General features: G+C 51.9%; 1 protein-coding gene across 7 annotated transcripts; it reads left to right on the top strand.

The window, feature by feature from the left end:
• Window positions 1-4,067: 4,067 nt before the first annotated feature.
• BRPF1 (bromodomain and PHD finger containing 1) lies at window positions 4,068-19,990 on the top strand. Of its 7 annotated transcripts, none has more exons than XM_006070733.4 (14): window positions 4,327-4,694; window positions 6,559-7,167; window positions 10,633-11,592; window positions 12,403-12,565; window positions 13,096-13,227; window positions 13,601-13,729; window positions 14,521-14,830; window positions 15,155-15,475; window positions 15,799-16,083; window positions 16,585-16,732; window positions 17,531-17,667; window positions 17,770-17,888; window positions 18,236-18,390; window positions 19,124-19,990. In XM_006070733.4, exons 2-14 carry the CDS (start codon window positions 6,569-6,571, stop codon window positions 19,305-19,307), a joined length of 3,642 nt encoding a protein of 1,213 aa, XP_006070795.1. In that variant the 5' UTR covers window positions 4,327-4,694; window positions 6,559-6,568; the 3' UTR covers window positions 19,308-19,990. The 7 variants fall into 7 exon arrangements, with proteins under 7 accessions (XP_044789454.1, XP_006070793.1, XP_025128810.1 ...); XM_006070732.4 differs by having other exon boundaries at window positions 13,601-13,747; XM_044933519.2 differs by lacking the exon at window positions 4,327-4,694 and adding an exon at window positions 4,068-4,180 and having other exon boundaries at window positions 17,531-17,888.
• Window positions 19,991-20,808: the final 818 nt, after the last annotated feature.

Genomic DNA, 20,808 nt, shown 5'->3' with positions numbered 1-20,808 from the left:
AGCTTTAAGATCAGTTCAGTTCAGTCGCTCAGTCGTGTCTGACTCTCTGCAACCCCATGAATCGCAGCATGCCAGGCCTCCCTGTCCATTACCAACTCCCGGAGTTCCCCCAGACTCACGTCCATCGAGTCAGTGATGCCATCCAGCCATCTCATCCTCTGTCGTCCCCTTCTCCTCTGGCCCCCAATCCCTCCCAGCATCAGAGTCTTTTCCAATGAGTCAACTTCGCATGAGGTGGCCAAAGTACTGGAGTTTCAGCTTTAGCATCATTCCTTCCAAAGAAATCCCAGGGCTGATCTCCTTCAGAATGGACTGGTTGGATCTCCTTGCAGTCCAAGGGACTCTCAAGAGTCTTCTCCAACACCACAGTTCAAAAGCATCAATTCTGCGGCGCTCAGCCTTCTTCACAGTCCAACTCTCACATCCATACATGACCACAGGAAAAGCCTTGACTAGACATAGCCTTGACTAGACATAGCCTTGACTAGACAAACCTTTGTTGGCAAAGTAACGTCTCTGCTTTTGAATATGCTATCTAGGTTGGTCATAACTTTCCTTCCAAAGAGTAAGCGTCTTTTAATTTCATGGCTGCAGTCACCATCTGCAGTGATTTTGGAGCCCAAAAAAAGAAAGTCTGACACTGTTTCCACTGTTTCCCCATCTATTTCCCATGAAGTGGTGGGACCAGATGCCATGATCTTCATTTTCTGAATGTTGAGCTTTAAGCCAACTTTTTCACTCTCCACTTTCACTTTCATCAAGAGGCTTTTTAGTTCCTCTTCACTTTCTGCCATAAGGGTGGTGTCATCTGCATATCTGAGGTTATTGATATTTCTCCCAGCAATCTTGATTCCAGCTTGTGTTTCTTCCAGTCCAGCATTTCTCATGATGTACTCTGCATATAAGTTAAATAAACAGGGTGACAATATACAGCCTTGACGAACTCCTTTTCCTATTTGGAACCAGTCTGTTGTTCCATGTCCAGTTCTAACTGTTGCTTCTTGACTTGGATACAGATTCCTCAACAGGCAGGTCAGGTGGTCTGGTATTCCCATCTCTTTCAGAATTTTCCACAGTTTATTGTGATCCACACAGTCAAAGGCTTTGGCATAGTCAATAAAGCAGAAATACATGTTTTTCTGGAACTCTCTTGCTTTTTCCATGATCCAGCAGATGTTGGCAATTTGATCTCTGGTTCCTCTGCCTTTTCTAAAACCAGCTTGAACATCAGGAAGTTCACGGTGCACATATTGCTGAAGCCTGGCTTGGAGAATTTTGAGCATTACTTTACTAGCGTGTGAGATGAGTGCAATTGTGCCGTAGTTTGAGCATCTGCTCTCATTGGTCTAGTTCAAGTTTTTTGAGTGAGGATAATTTAAAAAGCTGATATTTTCTTTGAGTGAAGTGAAGTGAAGTGAAGTGAAGTCGCTCAGTCATGTCCGACTCTTTGCGACCCCATGGGCTGTAGCCTACTATGCTCCTCTGTCCATGGGATTTTCCAGGCAAGAGTACTGGAGTGGGTTGCCATTTCCTTCTTCAGAGGATCTTCCTGACCCAGGGATTGAACCCAGATCTCCCACACTGTAGGCAGATGCTTTACCATTTGAGCCACCAGAGAAGTCCCATTTTTTTTCTTTGAGTATTCACTACATATCAGACATTGATAAGTAATTTATATGCATCATCTTATTTAATCCTCACAGCAATCCTGTGAGATAAGCACTGTGTTATCTTTTGCACATGAAGAATCTGAGGCTCAGAGAGGTTAAGTCACGTATTGAACAGAACCCAATAGTTTGGCTCCAGAGGCCAAGAGGTTAACCAGCAAACCTCTTCCTGGAGTGTCAATTTTATTAGGATGTTTAGGAGAAGACCAAAGGAACATTTCATGCAAAGATGGGCTCGATAAAGGACAGAAATGGTATGGACCTAACAGAAGCAGAAGATATTAAGAAGAGATGGCAAGAATACACAGAATAACTGTACAAAAAAGATCTTCACAACCCAGATAATCACGATGGTGTGATCACTCACCTAGGGCCAGACATCCTGGAATGTGAAGTCAAGTGGGCCTTAGAAAGCATCACTACGAACAAAGCAAGTGGAGGTGATGGAATTCCAGTTCAGCTATTCCAAATCCTGAAAGATGATGCTGTGAAAGTGCTGCACTCAATATGCCAGCAAATTTGGAAAACTCAGCAGTGGCCACAGGACTGGAAAAGGTCAGTTTTCATTCTGATACCAAAGAAAGGCAATGCCAAAGAATGCTCAAACTACCACACAATTGCACTCATCTCACACCACCCTTATGGCAGAAAGTGAAGAGGAACTAAAAAGCCTCTTGATGAAAGTGAAAGTGGAGAGTGAAAAAGTTGGCTTAAGGCTCAACATTCAGAAAACGAATATCATGGCATCCGGTCCCGCCACTTCATGGGAAATAGATGGGGAAACAGTGGAAACAGTGTCAGACTTTCTTTTTTTGGGCTCCAAAATCACTGCAGATGGTGACTGCAGCCATGAAATTAAAAGACGCTTACTCTTTGGAAGGAAAGTTATGACCAACCTAGATAGCATATTCAAAAGCAGAGACGTTACTTTGCCAACAAAGGTTTGTCTAGTCAAGGCTATGTCTAGTCAAGGCTTTTCCTGTGGTCATGTATGGATGTGAGAGTTGGACTGTGAAGAAGGCTGAGCGCCGCAGAATTGATGCTTTTGAACTGTGGTGTTGGAGAAGACTCTTGAGAGTCCCTTGGACTGCAAGGAGATCCAACCAGTCCATTCTGAAGGAGATCAGCCCTGGGATTTCTTTGGAAGGAATGATGCTAAAGCTGAAACTCCAGTACTTTGGCCACCTCATGCGAAGTTGACTCATTGGAAAAGACTCTGATGCTGGGAGGGATTGGGGGCCAGAGGAGAAGGGGACGACAGAGGATGAGATGGCTGGATGGCATCACTGACTCGATGGACGTGAGTCTGGGGGAACTCCGGGAGTTGGTGATGGACAGGGAGGCCTGGCGTGCTGCGATTCATGGGGTTGCAGAGAGTCGGACACGACTGAGAGACTGATCTGATCTGATCTTAGGGGAAGACATTGTATATGAAAACATATACTTTATAGTGGGTCGAATGCAAGGTTTATACTAAGATAAATTAGAAGTTTCCAGGTGTTTTAGGCTTTGCCCCAGAACCCTGGCAGACGCTCTCACGCTCCCCGTTGATGGCAAAACTGGACAGGCTAAGCAACAAGTACTGTTTTACAAGTAGACTCTTCTTGGCACCCAAGTTCTCAAAAGCCCACCAAAACTGACAATAGAGTTGTCGAGCTCAGCTTTACAAATAAGCAATATGAGGTAGGAAGAATTTAACAAATTGCCCAAGTTCACATGGCTACTAAGTGACCCAGTCACATTAAAAGTAGCTGTTTTGACATCATGAAGCCTTTCCTCGCCTACCTATAAGGTTCCAGCATCTGAATCTTATTTTACTTACACAGTCCGTTTTACACCCAACCAGCATTTTGCACCGCCCCCAATCAGGCCGCTGCTTTCAGATCCACACCTTTCCTCCAGCCCTGCCCTTTTACCTTTTCCAAGCCCCGCCCTTTCCCTTCAGCCTCGCGTGGCTTTTCCCAGCTCTATCCTCTCCCCAGCCCAGCTCCAAGTTCCAGGCCCATCCAAAGCCCCGCCCTTTCTTTTCTGAGGCCCCCTCTTCTGTTTAGTCCCACCCCTCACCCCCGGTTGAGTCCCTATTCTCCTTACTGGGGCCTGCTTTACAGATGGCCCCGCCCACTCCCCGCAAACCCCGCCCCATAGATTGGTTTATTCTCTTTCAGCCCCGCCCCGCCCCTACCCATAACTCCCGGTGCCCCTTAGGCTGCAGTCCGCGTCCCTCTTGCTCCTGGCCCTGCCCCCAGCCCCGCCCCGAGGCTCCGGCCCCGCCTCGCCGCCTTCCTCGGAGACCAAGGCCAGGTCCCTACCGCAGCCGCGGCGCCAGCAGGAGGGAGGGAGGCGGGGGGAGAGACAGAGGGGGAAGGGAGAAGGGCGGGCTCCTTACGCCTAGTCCCGCGCTCACCGTCCGTGTCGGCAGATTCGCTACAAACGGCCCGACCACTCCGGATCCCGAGTATCGTAACTTCTGTCTCCAGAAACTCAACTCTAGATGGAGGCCCTAGAAAAGCCCTGTAAGGTGTCCAGGGCCCTTCCGAATCCCAGAGAATGGCCTCTCGAGCCTCAGCGGGCGGGCGGGGATCTGTGGCGAAAGTGCAGCTCGGCAGTGCCGCGGCGCCGAGTTTACCCTGCGCAGACGCCGTCGCCGCTGCTGCTGCCGCCGCCGCTGCCACTGCCTTTGCCGCCACCGTCTCCGCCGCCGCCGTCCCCGCGCTGCCTCCGGGAGCCTCCATTGTTCCGGCGGCGCCGGGTCCCGAGACCCGGCAACCTAGGGGCCTTCGAAAGGGGCGGTGGCCGCCGGAATTGAGACGCTCGGGCGCCGGCGGGACTGGGAGCGGCAGGGGTCAGCGCGGGAATCCCAGGGAGCCGGGCCAGAGCGTGGGGCGGCAGGGGGTCGGGGTGGCGTGGTCTGCAGTCTCCGGAATTGGGGCTCTCCCTCCCCGACCCGTCTTTACCCGCCGGCCTCCCTAAGTGGGGTCGGAGCCCCGGCGGGCGTCCCCGGCGATGAGCCCGGACTCGAGGTGGCCGGTGAGTGCGGGCCAGGGACCAGGGCGGGAGTGGCAAGCCGGGAAGGGGTAGGCTAGTTTCGTGGAGCACGCACTGAAACTGCCCGGCCCGAGGGTCGGGCCACTCCAGCCGGAAGAACTGACAGTGCATTCGCCCCCAGCCCGCATCCCTGGGCTACAGTGTATCCCTTCGGGGCTGCCTGGGTCAATGGCAGGAGAGCCTTGTTCAACTTGTACACTTTGATCAAGGGGAAACGTCGCCGCATCCGGGAGAGGGCTGCGGGCACCGCCTGGGCCTGGCCTGATCCTTCTGGCCTCCGCCCCCTACTTCCTCCAGTCCCCTGAGAGCCTTGGGCAGATGCGGTCGTCATACCCCAGGGCCTGGGGCCCTCCCCACGGACTTTCGGGTCTAAGTTTCCGTGTCTCTTCTCTGTGCATCTGCTGCTGAGTCCCAGCGGAACATTTGCCGGGGACTCTGTGCTGCTTAGGGAGCTAGGGCAGCAGAGCTGCAGCCTTCACCAGGGACTCATTGAAACAGTAGAGTTTGTTTGTGCTTCTGATTGGTTTGTTTAAAGATAGCCACAGGTAGGAAGTAAGGGCAGTTTAAGTAGTTTTAATGAAATGGCAATCTGGGGCTTGGACAGAGTGGCTGGAGCAGTTCACTGGCTGGGTTAAGTCACAGGAGAACAACTCTTGTTAGTCAGGGAGCTCAGGGTGGCTTTGCTTGGAATGGTGCCCAGCCCATAGTTAAATTGTTGAATCCAGCTAGGCCTGGAGAAATTGGGGCAGTCTCTGACCAAGCTGGGCTTCCTGGGGGCTGGTGCCATCTGCTGTCTCCACTCACCCAGGAACACTGGAGAGAAGGAAGGGAGGGCTCTAAGGACCAGCATGGAGCTGAGTGTGCTGCACTGCCATGTTCCTGTCTGCACTCTTAAGGCCTGGTGTCATCCCCAGAGCCAGGGCATAGGCTTACCCCAGAGGCCTCAGAAAGTCACCGATTCTTTCTGTCATCCATTTATTTCTGCTGGAGTCCAGGACCAAATCATTTTGGCCACCAATTCAAACTTCTGCATGGGCTGACATTAGCCTTCATCTGTCTCAGTCCCTAATCTGGTGATTCCTTCATTTAGCTATTATTCAACAAATTATTTATTCATTTGCCAAAACAATATTGCATGCCAGGTTCTGGGGCTATGGAAGTGGGTAGGCTCTGGTGTCTGCACTGTACAGCTCCCAGTCTAGTGGAAGGAGACAGAGAACTTTCAGTGTGGTGAGTGCCGTGGTGGAGGTGAGGATGAAATGCTGTGGAAACACAGCTCTCTGTGAGATAGACGGAGAAATCATAACAGAAGTGACATTTGAGCCATGTTTTGAAGAATGAGTAGGAGCTCACTAATCAGGGAGGGTGGAAGGCATTCTAAATAGAGATCATTTTGCGGTAATGAGAGCTGGTAACATTCAGGGAATGGCAAGTTGCCCTGGTTAGACAGAAATACAGCTATAACTGGTGAAAAGAAGGATCTAGAAAGGAAGACTAAGGCCACAGAATGAAAGGAACACCCTGACTGTCATCATAAGGAATGTGGATATTATCCTGAAATCAGTGGGGGGCATCAGGAGGGTTCTAATCAAAACACTGATATGAATAATGCTACTTGGTAGAAAGATCATTCTGGACACAGTTATATGAGAAAAAGCTAGAACTGAGACATAGGGCAGGAGGATCAGACAAGAGGTAATAATACCAAGACCATGGCCATGGTGTGGAGGAGATGGCATTTGGATCTGCTGTAGAGGTTGGCTGGCCAGGACCCTTGGGGAGAGGGAGGGCTGGAGAGAGTGGAGTGGGTGGCCCGGACCTACGCTAACTGATCTGTACATTCTAGATGTGACAGCATGGGGGTGGACTTTGACGTGAAGACTTTCTGCCACAACTTGCGGGCAACTAAGCCACCCTATGAGTGCCCCGTGGAGACCTGCCGCAAGGTCTACAAGAGTTACAGTGGTATTGAGTACCATCTGTACCACTATGACCATGACAACCCACCGCCCCCACAGCAGACTCCACTCCGAAAGCACAAGAAGAAGGGGCGCCAGTCACGCCCAGCCAACAAGCAGTCACCCAGCCCCTCAGAGGTATCCCAGTCACCCAGCCGTGAGGTGATGAGTTACGCACAGGCCCAGCGCATGGTGGAAGTGGACTTGCACGGCCGCGTGCACCGCATCAGCATCTTTGACAACCTGGATGTGGTGTCTGAGGATGAGGAGGCCCCCGAGGAGGCGCCTGAGAACGGCAGCAATAAGGAGAACACTGAGACACCGGCCGCTACTCCCAAGTCAGGCAAGCATAAGAACAAGGAGAAACGCAAGGACTCCAACCATCACCACCACCACAATGCTTCTGCAAGCACCACTCCCAAGCTGCCAGAGGTGGTCTACCGGGAGTTGGAGCAAGATACCCCTGATGCCCCGCCCCGGCCGACCTCCTATTACCGGTAAGGCCACCTCCGCCTCCCAACTCTGGAAAACTGGTCAAGCAGGGCTTAGGAGCCAAAGACAGGTGACAAGCAACAGATAGGAAATGGCAGAGGTAAAGCATAGCAGCAACACACTGGCCTGCCAAGGCAGACGTGCCCCAGCGAGCGGTGATGGCAGTTCCTGTACACTGCCACATGCCGGACCCTCACTGGGCGCTTTATAGCCATTCCCTTGTCTTATTCTCACAACTCGCTCAGGTAGGTTTTGTTCATGGGTGAGGAAACCACAATCCAGAAGAAGGACCAGACTTACGAGCAGTCACATGCCAGTAGATAGCTGAACTGGGATTCAAACCCATATTCCTCTGACTCCAAAGCGGCACTATTTCTACAGTATCAAAGGGTCCCATCTGTTGTTCTTGACCCTTTCTACTCCATCACCGTGACCTTGGGAAAGGCATCTGTCTGGCTTTTGGTGTTCCAGTGACCCCATCTGCAGTGCAGATGTAATATTCCTCTGCTAGCCTCAATGTGGAAGACTAGGGACACTGACTTCATAGAGTCCTAAAAGCTGTTTGTAAATCTGCATAAGTAATTTCCCCATTGCTTGTCCAGTTACTGTCACCCATCCTTTGGCATGCAGAAGCAGTGTTTTCATCACCAATGTTTCATACTCCTCTGAGAACCCTTTTATTTCATTTAACTGTTTCTTGGTATCCTGCTTCCTTCCAAAAATTTGTCACAGTGGCTCCTAATAAAAATCACAGTCAAAAGGCTAAATTCCTTCAACATGAGGTAAAAAAATGGAGTGGGGGGAAGTATGGTGGTAAAACCACATTCAGAAACCCGAGCTAAAGGATGGAACAAACACCAAGTGTGAGACTTCTTTCTGAGAGTCTTGGCATCCAAGTCAAAGAGGGCACTTGGGTGAGTTAGTTAAGGAGCTGTCTTTGGTATCAGCTAATCAGAAGGCCTGATCTCCGACAAGGACTTCTTAGAAAGGTTTTTATGTGAAAGGTAGTTTTTACCAAAAGGGCAATAGTAGGTACTAAATCTCAGTTCTTTACAAGCAAATTTTGGGGAATTCAAGTGATTTTCGTTCCTCTCACCCCTGTTGACATGCCAGCCTGTCTTTTCCTCCTCTCTTCCATCCTTCCATCTGTCCAGCCCAGCTCCATGTCCTTCTGGCTTTTCACTGTCTCTCTTATCTGTTAGTGCTCACTGCCATGCCCACCTCCCAACACATAGACCCCTCTTCAGGCCCGCCCTCTCCCCTCATGATTCTTCAGCACTCTCTGCTCCCTTAGGCAGCACAGCTTAGCTCCTGCTCATTTTCTTCATCCTTCCACTTAGAGTCACTCTTTGCTCCTGTGGATCAGATCTGTTCTCCAGGCCGCAGCTCTCAGCTGGTCCCCTGCAATCAGTTGGGAGGTGTGTTGCATGTAATTTGTTACTACTCTTAGCTGAACTGCCTGTTTTGGAAATGATTTACTTTTATGTAAATGTGAGAAGATTCGAGGTCATCTCTCTAACAACAGCCCTGGCTCTTGCTCCCATCTGATAAACTTTCTTGAGGGAGAGGGAGGGTGGAGTGTCAGCTGGCGTGTCAGGAATCGCACATGACACGCAGCCTACCTTATCTGCGCCACAGCCTGTAATCTGAGTGTGCTGTGGGAGTGTGCTGTGCACCATCACATAATGTTACGTGTGTCATGGCAGAAAAAAGGTTGAGAGCTGGTGCCAAGGCCTGGAATGGGCCAGAGGGTTCACACTAGCCCTGAGCCACACCCTTTTTCAAGGATGAAGATGTTGCAGTCACCCTGGGGACAAGGTGAAGGGCGAAGCAAGAAGCTGCTTCTGACAGACACAGCACTTTAGTCTCTCCTCCCTTCCACTCTCAAAATGTCTTTCAGATGAACAACACTGACTGCCTCTTTCTCTGTGTTTAATCAGATATGGTCCTTGCCTCTATCCACGTAGTGCAGGGGTTAAGACACAAAAACAGTTATAATGCAAGACAGGGTCGGGCAGAGCTATACCAAAGCTAATAATGAAGCTAACATTTATTGAGTTACTTGCTCCAGGTAGTGTTCTGAGCACTTTACCTATATTAACTCATCTAATGTTCCCAACAGCTGTGTGAAAGAGATTCAAGTTAGGATCACCACTTTACAGATGTGGAAACCAAGGCCCTGAGAGGTTCGCTCACTTGCCTGCTGTCACCCAGAGCACAGCTCTGGAGCCTATGCTTGCCTGGCCTGCTGCAGCTCGCAGAGTCGCATTTTCCTTATGGAGAGCAGAGTGGAGGCCCAGGAACTAACATATATCTAGGCCCTGCTATGTACCACTTGATTTAGCCCATTCATTTTTAACTAATTGCATTTAATCCTGACGTCTTAGGAAATGAAAGGTATTATCCTCATTCTCTCATCAATAAAACTGAGGTTTAGAAAAGAGCAGGGATGTCCTGGATGTCCCACAGTAACAGAGCCAGGACCTAACTGGCTGTTAGGTGTGTGTCCAGGTGTGTTAGAGACCAAAGCCGTGTGCTTTTCCGTTGTTGCTCCCTGTAGCTTTACAATAGCAGAGTCAGGCCACCTGGAGTGTGCACGGCAGGGGAGTGGGGAGCCTGCTCTGTACCCCAGGCGCCTGGAGCCACCCCTGGCTGCAGTCCCTCGGGCCCAGGGAGTGCTGTGGAGTGGAGTTTGAATCCTAGCTCTGCCACTTCCTGGTTGTGTGAACCACCTGTGTGGGGCACTTAACTTCCCAAAGCTTCCGGTTTCCTCCTCTATAAAGTGAGGGCAAGAAGAACATTGACCCAAGGACTGTGAGGAAGATAACTGTGATAACTTAGCACAATGCCCGGTCATAGTAAATGCTCAGTAAATATTAGCTATCCTGACTGTTACCTCCCAAGGCTTTCCAGAGACCAAAGAGTACCTAGATTCTGAGGGAGCCCTGAGCTGCTGCTGCACCAGCTGAGAGAAGACCTACAGCAGCTCCATTCAGGATACAGCCGGCTGGTACTCAAACAAATGTAAATTGGCAAGTGAAAACTGAGGACCTTCCTGCCCCCGACTCTTTGTACCATCACCCAGACCACTGCAATCAGGGGTCCTAGCCGCCCCATCCTTCTCCTTTCAGGATCTTGCTGAGCCTCTGCATCTCAAAGGAGGCAGTGTGGCAGCTAGGACATGAGCTTTGAGCTCGGCATGCCTGGGTTCATATCCCAGCTCTTCCACTTTCTCACAAGAGAGCCGACCCAGGTGAATTCACTGCCCCAAACGTTAGGTTTCCTTTTCGGCACAACAAGAATGATGACAGGCCTTACGGTGCCTGGAGTAAAGGTGAGGCTAGAATGAGACCACGTATACATCAAGGCACGGGCCTGGAACAGGGTGAGTGCTCCACAGATGTAACCCACGTTCTTTAAGGGAGGGAAATCTCAACCTTCTGATGCCGAGCTGCCTGTGTGCACTGCAGGTATATTGAGAAGTCGGCGGAGGAGCTGGATGAGGAGGTTGAGTACGACATGGATGAGGAGGACTACATCTGGCTAGATATCATGAACGAGCGGCGGAAGACGGAGGGTGTGAGTCCCATTCCGCAGGAGATCTTTGAGTACTTAATGGACCGGCTGGAGAAGGAGTCGTACTTTGAGAGCCACAATAAAGGCGACCCCAATGCTCTCGTAGATGAGGATGCTGTGTGCTGTATTTGCAATGACGGCGAGTGCCAGAACAGCAATGTCATCCTTTTCTGTGACATGTGCAACCTGGCTGTGCACCAGGAGTGCTACGGTGTTCCCTACATCCCTGAGGGCCAGTGGCTGTGCCGCCGCTGCCTGCAGTCACCCTCCCGTGCTGTGGACTGCGCCCTGTGCCCCAACAAGGGTGGTGCCTTCAAGCAGACAGATGATGGGCGCTGGGCCCATGTGGTGTGTGCCCTCTGGATCCCCGAGGTCTGCTTTGCCAACACAGTCTTCCTGGAGCCCATTGACAGCATTGAGCACATCCCACCCGCACGCTGGAAGCTGACCTGCTACATTTGCAAACAGCGGGGCTCAGGGGCCTGCATCCAGTGCCATAAGGCCAACTGCTACACAGCCTTCCACGTGACGTGTGCCCAACAGGCTGGCCTTTACATGAAGATGGAGCCTGTGCGGGAGACAGGGGCCAATGGCACCTCCTTCAGCGTCCGCAAGACCGCCTACTGCGACATCCACACACCCCCAGGTTCAGCGCGCCGCCTTCCTGCCCTGTCCCACAGTGAAGGGGAGGAGGAGGAGGAGGAGGAGGAAGATGAGGGTAAGAGTTGGAGCTCAGAGAAGGTCAAGAAGGCCAAGGCCAAGTCCCGGATCAAGATGAAGAAGGCGCGGAAGATCCTGGCAGAGAAACGGGCAGCGGCCCCTGTGGTGTCTGTGCCTTGCATTCCACCACACAGGTACGGGGGAGCAGATGGGCGGGCCAGGGAGGGAAGAAGCCCTGTTGGAGACTGACAGTCCCCTGAGTGGAGTGACAGGCTTGGGTTTTCTTCTTCCTGTCAGGAGCTACCTAGAGGTGGTGATGGTTTTTAATATCAAAAGAGATTAGCTCTAGCAGGTCACCTGACTTTTACGTTAGGAACCAGAGACTTCAGCTCTTCTCTGGCCAACTTGGCAGGTGTATTTGAAACTGCCCTCCATATTGCTGGGATGGTGTAAGTTAGGAAGTAAGACAATGGAGTAGAAGGAAGTGGAAGAAACACAGTGGAAGAAACAGTCTGACTCTGAAGGGAGAACAGAATGGAAAAGAGGGAAGGAAATGCTCAAGGAATTGTGTTATGGCCACAGATAAGGGCTGTGAGGATCAGTTACTTTTTACTCTTGTGCTACCTAGACAATTTCCAGTAGTTGACTGCTATGTTGTAGTACTTCATCTTAAAACCTTCCCAGACTCAGTCCAAGCTGGGCGTCCCAGGGTCAGTTAGTACTCAGGGCTGCAGTGACAATAAGCAGTCTTAGGGGCCAGGCTTGCTCACCCCCCCGATGAACAGGGTTAGCACTCGGAGCTTGGCTTCCTGTCTTCTGAGGTGCCCTTGACTGCCAGCTGTGTTTGCTCTTCTTTGCCCTAGCCCAGTGTCACAGGCCTTCTTGACAATAGATTTATTCCCTATTCAGCCCCACTCAGAAACTCATGGGCCAAAGACCCCTGTTCTCTGTGAGAAAATGAAGGCCCAAGAAGTTTTTCTTCTCTTTGCTCTCCTGTTTCCCAGGCTCAGTAAAATCACTAACCGCCTGACCATCCAAAGGAAGAGCCAATTCATGCAGAGGCTGCACAGCTATTGGACGCTGAAGAGGCAGTCGCGGAATGGGGTCCCGCTGCTGCGTCGCCTGCAGACCCACCTGCAATCTCAGAGGAACTGTGACCAAGTCGGGGTACTATGTCAGATTCCCTGTGGGCTCTGGGAACTAATGCCAGGGGGATGAGGACAGAGACTTATCATTGGCTTGTTTTTCTGTACCACCCAGCATGTGGGATCTTAGTTCCCCAACCAGGGATCGAACCTGTGCTCCCTGCATTGGAAGCAGGAAGTCTTAACCACTGGACCACCAGGGAGGTCCCGAGAACAGAGATTTGTGACTGCAGTTTCCAATGCCTGAGGGCTTGGGCTGTTTGTTCCTTTAAACTAGACCTCAAATCAGGCTAAGGATGAAATCCTTACACATTATCCTTCATGCGTTATTCCTTGTGTTCATCCTTTCATTCACAACAAGCATATACCGAGCACCAACTCTACTGGGCTCAACAGCCACAGTGAGTTGCAGAGCTTCCACTTTAGCTGGCAAGCCTACCAAGAGATCACTGTGCTCCCAGCTTTGGTTTTCCTGCCTTTGACCCAAGTTCCCTGGGCTCTCATTGCCTCTGGCTCTCTCATCATCTCCTGATCCCCCTTTTGCCTCTTCAGAGAGATTCTGAGGATAAGAACTGGGCCCTCAAAGAACAGCTTAAGTCCTGGCAGCGGCTTCGGCATGACCTGGAACGAGCACGGCTGCTGGTGGAGCTGATTCGCAAGCGGGAGAAACTCAAAAGGGAGACGGTGAGTGCTCCCGGACCAGCTCTTTTTTACAGTGGAGAAAACAGACCCAGGAAAACAGAAAACTCAGAAAAGTGTGCATCCCCTGGCCGGGAAGCGGCAAAGCTAATGTGAGAGTCAGGTAACCTGGAGCTCAGTTTGCTGTCAGGCTCCTCAGAAGCAGAATGTCACAGGAGTGTTTTATGAATGGACTCCTGAATGATGTGATGCAGGTAGCTGGTGCTGGGAGTTCAAGGAAGGGGCAGTCCACAGTAAAGCACCCAGCAGTGTGGGGTAGGAAGGAAGGCGAGTTCCCACACCAGCTACAGCCACCTCTCCAGACTTCTCCCCAAGGGACCAGCCTAGGCCTAGCTGATGGGGCCTTTATGTGTGGCAGATCAAGGTCCAGCAGATCGCCATGGAGATGCAGCTGACCCCCTTCCTCATCCTCCTTCGAAAAACCTTGGAGCAGCTCCAAGAGAAGGACACGGGCAACATCTTCAGCGAGCCGGTCCCTCTGTCTGAGGTAACCGAATTGGACGAAGTAAGAATCCCTTCCCCTCACTCCACCTTCTTTCTGTTCCTCTCCCAGATGGACCCTTGCCGCAGGTCTGGGCCAGGGGCTAGGAGGGGACCATGAAGAGAGGGGCTGGTGGCTCTGGGGCTCCGGGATGAACCGGAACCACAGGCATCACCTGGACTCTGTCTTGTCCCTGTCGTACCTCAAGGGCCCAGAATGGGAGGCAGTCTGCACTCCTTCCCCAGAGGCAGGGACTGAGTCTGCCAAGTGAATAAGCCCAGGGCAGGAAGACACTTTCCGGGTGCTGAACCCTAGAACGGAGAATTTAGAAGGCTCAGCACCTAAAGAACCATCTCTGAAGCCCTAGGTCCTGACTGGCAGACTCTTCTCTCTAAAAGGTATAAAATGAGAGACCTGAGGCAGCAGCCTCCTTACATGGCTTACTGATAAGTAAAAAGAGCTATAGGAATGCAGGGTGGTGTTACTTCCAGAGGCTCCCCCTAGCCATTTGTTTATTAAAACCTCATGTGGCTCTAGGATTCAGTTGTAATTGCATTACTGTTTTCCAAGCAAGGAAAAGAAAGCCCAGAGAGGCTAAGAGGCTTGCCAAGGTCACACAGTTTGTGACTAGAAAAGTCCAGACTAGAATCCAGCTTTCTTTTCCCCTGTGCTGTATGCCTGCCTCTGACTGTAGGAGGAGATTGCTGGATGCATTTCAAGGGAGGTTGTTAGGAACAGGGGTTCAGGGGGAATGAGGAACATACCTCCACTGAGCTACACCTCCCGTGTTCTCCCAGGTACCTGACTACCTCGACCACATCAAAAAGCCTATGGACTTTTTCACCATGAAGCAGAACTTGGAGGCTTACCGCTACCTGAACTTTGATGATTTTGAGGAGGACTTCAACCTCATCGTCAGCAACTGCCTCAAGTATAATGCCAAGGATACCATCTTCTACCGGGCAGCAGTGCGGCTCCGTGAGCAGGGTGGCGCGGTGCTCCGCCAGGCCCGGCGCCAGGCAGAAAAAATGGGCATTGACTTTGAGACGGGCATGCATATCCCCCCCAGCGTGACTGGAGACGAGGCCCCACACCACACCGAAGATGGTGGGTGATAAGTCACACATACACGTAGAGGCCAATGCCAGGGATGAACAGCTTTCCAAAAGTCCCCTCCTGGGAGCAGGCAGTGTAGGCAGGAAGCAGCTAGTCTGAGCAGTGGCACGCTAGCCCCAGGAATGCTCTCGAAGCCAGACTGGGTGAATGGAGAGCAATCCCCGCCTTTCTGCATCTCGGTGCTACTATTTTACAGCCGCTCCCGGTGAGAAGCGGAGGGGAGAAGAGTGACTTTCTGGTTGCCTGCCCAGGTTCACGGGGCCCAGAGGGCTGCCCTGAGACTGACCTCTCATCCCCTGTTCCCACCCCCTGCAGCAGAGGAAGAGCGGCTGGTCCTGCTAGAGAACCAGAAGCACCTGCCAGTGGAAGAGCAGCTCAAGTTGCTGCTTGAACGGCTGGACGAGGTGAACGCCAGCAAGCAGAGCGTGGGCCGCTCTCGGCGCGCCAAGATGATCAAGAAAGAGATGACGGCGCTGCGGAGGAAGCTTGCCCACCAGCGGGAGACTGGACGGGATGGGCCTGAACGACACGGCCCCTCCAGCCGGGGCGGCATGACACCCCACCCAGCGGCCTGTGACAAGGACGGGCAGACAGACAGTGCCGCCGAGGAGAGCAGCAGCCAGGAGACAAGCAAAGGTCTGAACCCCATGGCATGATGGACCCCAAGGCCAGCCAGACTTGGACTCTGTAGCACACACTCAGCCCCTGCCAGCCCCCCAGGCAGAGGTCCCTCCTGCTCAGCTAGCTGCACTTTCTCCCTCCTTCCCCCTTCAGGGGCCTCTTAGCTGCCTCTCTCTGGCTATTTGTGTGAGAGACAGTGTTCCCAACTCCCTGCCCCCAAAACGATCTCCCCTACTCTAGCTGAAGTTATGTCCTATATCCCCAGGGCCTACCGTAGACAGACGCCCTTCCCACTTCAGGCCCCTCACCGACTCTCCTTCTCTCTTTCTCTGCTCCAGGCCTGGGTCCCAACATGTCCTCAACCCCCGCACTTGAGGTGGGCAGGAGAACCTCAGTTCTGTTCTCCAAAAAGAACCCGAAGACAGCTGGACCGCCCAAGAGGCCGGGCCGGCCCCCCAAAAACCGGGAGAGCCAGATGACCCCCAGCCACGGAGGCAGTCCTGTGGGGCCCCCCCAGCTCCCCATCATGGGCTCCCTACGTCAGCGCAAGCGGGGTAGGAGCCCTCGGCCCAGTTCGAGTTCAGACAGCGACAGTGATAAATCCACAGAAGACCCCCCAATGGGTGAGCCTTACCATCACCCAGCCCCTCCAATAGAGTGAGCGAAGCTGCCATCCTTCCCAGTATAACTCCCACCTAGTCCTTCATTTGCCCGTAATATATCAGAGATAGAAGGGCCCTTAGGAAGCCTGTCATTCAACCCCCTCACTTTATAGATGGGGAAACTGAAGCCCAGAGCCACTAACTCAACCAGATTCCCATCCAGGGTGCCCTTCATTTTATCACTTCACCTTTTCTCTTCTCATTCTCCTTGGGGAATCTCCTTTAAGCCACTGTGTCCTAAGGCTAGTAACTGCCAAGGGAAGTGCAAGGGGTGGGGCAGGGCTGTGGCCAGCTGTGGTGGACACTGCCCAGAGCTGGCTCTGCTGGCTGAGGTTGGAGGAATTTTCCAGCACAGAACGTAAAGCCAAGCTCTGAGTCCCCCGGTAGATCTTACCCCCGGTAGATCTCTGATCTGCATCTTACTGACTGATTCCTTCCTTCCCCACACCACCCCCAAACAAGACTTACCAGCCAATGGCTTCAGCGGTGGAAACCAGCCAGTAAAGAAGAGTTTCTTGGTGTATCGTAATGACTGCAGCCTTCCTCGGAGCAGCTCAGACTCGGAATCCAGCAGCAGTAGCAGCAGCAGTGCTGCCTCCGACCGGACCAGGTACCAGCCCTCTTGGTTTAAACCTGCCTCCAGGATGGCCTTCCAGATTTCCCTGTGGGGAGTGTGGTGGCAGCCACCTCCAGCTAGATTAAGAGGGCTCAGACCAAAGGTTCTCTGCAAAATAAATAGAATGGATGAGACTGTCACCATAATGAATTAGAGGGGACCAGCCTTGGTTAAGTTCATGTTTTAGAACAGAGGGCTTCCCTGGTAGCTCAGATGGTAAAGAATCCACCTGCAATGTGAGAGACCCGGGTTTGATCCCTGGGTCAGAAAGATCCGCTGGAGAAGGAAATGGCAACCCACTCCAGTATTCTTGCATAGGTAATCCCATTGACAGAGAAGCCTGGCAGGCTACAGTCCATGGGGTTGCAAAGAATTGGACATGATTGAGCAACTAACACTTTCACTTTTCACTTAGAACAGAGTACATAAACTGATTCGTGGTGACCTGGATTTGGCCTACAGACATATTTTGTTTGGCCAGCATGATATTTAAAAAAACAAACAAACCCAGAAGTGCCACATAAAATTCCATTTCTGTATTCCCTTTAAAAATCAGACCTAGCAGTTCTGACCACTGTTGCCTTAAGATAGGGCATACACTCATCACTACTGCTGTATCCAGCCCACTTCAGTCAGATCACCCCCAAATCCCTAAGGGCACTTGAGTCTGAAATTATTCAATTAGCCTCTGCTTTCCAAAAGTCTTAGACCTTAGGGGCCAAAAGAAGACACCCACCATGCCATTTCCCACTCTCGCCCTCCTCTTGAATTGAGCATCCCTTTTGTCCACAGCACAACACCTTCAAAACAAGGCCGGGGCAAGCCCTCCTTCTCTCGGGGCACATTCCCAGAGGACAGCAGTGAAGATACCTCAGGCACTGAGAATGAGGCCTACTCCGTGGGCACTGGCCGCGGCGTGGGCCACAGCAGTAAGTATGCCCGCCCAAAGCCAGGGATGCTGGGGGCCTGGTGTCAGGGCCTTGCCAGACCCCTGGCTGCTGATCCGTCCCCTCTCTCCCATTCCTGTGAAGTTGTAAGGAAGAGTCTGGGCCGGGGAGCTGGCTGGCTATCAGAGGATGAGGACTCCCCGCTGGACGCTCTGGACCTGGTGTGGGCCAAATGCCGAGGGTATCCATCGTACCCAGCTCTGGTAGGCTTCTGCTTTTCTCGTCATACCCCTTGTCTTCCAGCCCCAAGACATGCACTCAAAAGCAGCAGACCTCCTACTCTCTGCTGAGCTGCAGAGCACACGAGTCTTTAGCAGATAGTCACTTAGAGGTCCCTCGTTAGTTTCTCCATCTGTCCCTTTCTCTTCCCTTTACCTCTTGGGCTCTGAAATAGTTCAGCATGGGAAGAAGCTGAGGGTCAGGACTGCAACCCTACTTAGATGATTATGTTTTTCTGTCCCCACTTTAGAGGTAGTCTCCAAATTCTTGGATAGGGTAAGCCTGGGCGAAGGAGGAGACTGAACTAACCAAGATCTTATTATACCCTTAGATCATTGATCCAAAGATGCCCCGGGAAGGTATGTTCCACCATGGGGTTCCCATCCCTGTGCCCCCATTGGAGGTGCTGAAACTTGGGGAACAGATGACCCAAGAAGCCCGAGAGCATCTCTACCTCGTCCTCTTCTTTGACAACAAGAGAACCTGGTAAGGGAGGAGGGGAGCAGTCGATGTGACTCAGAGCCACAGACGCAGCCCCAGCCACTGGGGGCAGGCTGCCAGGAAACTCCAGCACTGCCGCCTGGGCGATCATAAATCAGTGGGGGAGGGACTTAGATTGCTGAGCAAAAGGGTTGTGTTGACCAAGAGTCTGAGAGACTGAGTGGGTAGCAGCTGACAAACAGCTGTAGCTAGAAAACAGGACCAGAAGTGACTGTGAAAAATGTAGGGGTGGCTCTGCACCCAGACTAAGGTGGCTTCTAGATTTAGTTTTCCCACCTCTGCCTCCATGGTGATAAGATGTGGGGGATAAAGCAGACATAATCATTGGGTCTCTGAACCCCTGTTCTGTCACACTTACAAGCGTAGTCTGTTGTTGTTGTTAATTGTCTGCGGAAGATATCTAATGTCAGTTGAGTCTGCCTGGAGCCCATGGGACAAGGTATCTATTTCAGGCTAGGTCAGGGCTCCTTTTTGCACTCATAAATGCCCTGTGGTTATCCCCTGGTGTGACTGTCAACTGGGCTATTTTCATCACTAGCCTGTGAGCAGTTCCTGGAGGGCAGGGACTGCATCTCTCAGTTTCTGTAACTCCCACCAGAGCCTGGCCCAGAATGGGCACTTAGGAGTTTCGGAAGGAAGCAACAAGTAAGGGAGGCTGGTGCTTGTTGCCCTCCCAGAGATAAGAGATGACTTACTTGATCCTCGTCTCATCCTACAGGCAGTGGCTACCCAGGACTAAGCTGGTTCCTCTGGGCGTGAACCAGGACCTTGACAAGGAGAAGATGCTGGAGGGCCGGAAATCTAACATCCGCAAGTCAGTACAGATAGCCTACCACAGGGCCCTGCAGCACCGCAGCAAGGTGCAGGGCGAGCAGAGCAGCGAGACCAGCGACAGCGACTGACGCTGCCCAGCACAGCACAGCCTTCAGTGCCCTGCCGCCTCTCTCCTCCCCTTGGCTCACTGTCCTGGAGTGGCACCGGCCTCTGCACTGACTCATTCCTGGTCTTGGGGCCAGTCTCAGGGGAAGCTGGGTGGGGGAGGTCCCTCCCGCCCTGAGTGCAGCTGGACTGTACAGAACACTCCAAGGGCCCCTGGGGGCTCTGCGCAATGAGAGGGGAGGTCCCACAGGCCAGAAAGCTCCAGAGACCTCACGGCATTGTAGTGCAGGGTGGTGGGCCAAGGTTAGGACACTGTGTAAAACAGGCCATCCCACCACCTCTGCCTACTCGTGCCGGGAGAATCCCTAACTGCCTAGTGGCCTAAGGCCTCTGAGGTGGTGTGGTGAGCGGGCATCCGCCCAGCCTAGCAGTGGGACTGATGTCTGTCCAGCCCGGAAGAGGGGCACTAGGTGACCCCCTCCCCTGCTGTTGTAAATACTGTAATTAGTGGAGAATTTAAATTATTCTCATTTGTAACTGCGTTTCCGGGTCGCGCCAGAGTCATTTGGTACTAAAAAAAAAAAAGACTGGGGCCTGTCCCCACTTCCCTTCTTCCCATAGATTCCCCGACCTTTCAAACTGGTTTGTATTTATTTCAAAGGAAGAAAATATATTGATTCTTAGAAAATAAATGGTCTGTTTGGAATTCTTGGTTCTTGCCTTCTGCCAGGGCAAAGGGATGAAAAGGGAGGCTTTATCCCTCAGGGATGGGAAATAATTGGGCTCAAGTGGTTGCTGGCTGTTGCATTTGTAAGACAAAGATAATATGACAGCTCCCGTTCCCCATGTATTTCACTGAGTGGTAGACTCTGTGCTGAAACACCTTTAGATCCACACTTTTGTATAACCCTTACAATAACTATGGGGAAAGTTAATAGGATAGTTAATTCCATAAAGACACCAAGGTTTAGAAAAATTAAGTAACTTGCCTAAGTTCCCACAACTAGGAAGTTGCAGAGCTAGACTCTGAATAAAAGCCTGTCTGCAAAGCAGGTTCTGTAACCAGTATGCCGAACTGCTGGAATGGAAGAGTTTAGTGCCCATGCCTTCTTGAACTGCAGATGCTTCAAGTCGTCTGCCAGTTGGATGGTCCAAGTACTTCTTCAGAGTCACTATAGCTGTGACCTTCCCCTGTTTAGCTAGGGACTGAGCAGGAGTACAGAGGGACTCTTCATTCATTCCCCACCTTGACACCTTCTCTTCCGATTGAAACATTTACTGGAGGAATGCCCTCTTAGGTGCTAGGCGTCTGAGGGCTGGTGTCCTACAGAAGAGACAAGCACAGGAAGCAGCCCCAGGGTCTTGCCACTACTGAGCAGTGGGCTGAGATGCTACCAGGTTTCCAGCCCTCTGCTAGATACTGTGTGGGAGAGACAGATAAATCAGCTGCCAGTCTGTCCCTTAAGGAATCTGCTGGCTGATCATTCAGATACACTAACCGAGAGTCACTATGCTAGAAGGAGA

Source organism: Bubalus bubalis, chromosome 21 (assembly GCF_019923935.1).
Source record: "Bubalus bubalis isolate 160015118507 breed Murrah chromosome 21, NDDB_SH_1, whole genome shotgun sequence".
NCBI classification, from domain to species: Eukaryota; Metazoa; Chordata; class Mammalia; order Artiodactyla; family Bovidae; genus Bubalus; species Bubalus bubalis.
The sequence above is the reverse complement of the archived record's forward strand: the minus strand, read 5'-3'. Positions and strand labels throughout refer to the sequence as shown.

Coding starts and splice junctions, on each gene's coding strand:
- BRPF1 (XM_044933519.2), top strand. CDS start 6,569: ATGGGGGTGGACTTTGACGTGAAGACTTTCTGCCACAACTTGCGGGCA. Junction 7,168..10,632: donor CGGCCGACCTCCTATTACCG/GTAAGGCCACCT, acceptor TGTGCACTGCAG/GTATATTGAGAAGTCGGCGG. Junction 15,476..15,798: donor CAGCCAGGAGACAAGCAAAG/GTCTGAACCCCA, acceptor TCTCTGCTCCAG/GCCTGGGTCCCAACATGTCC.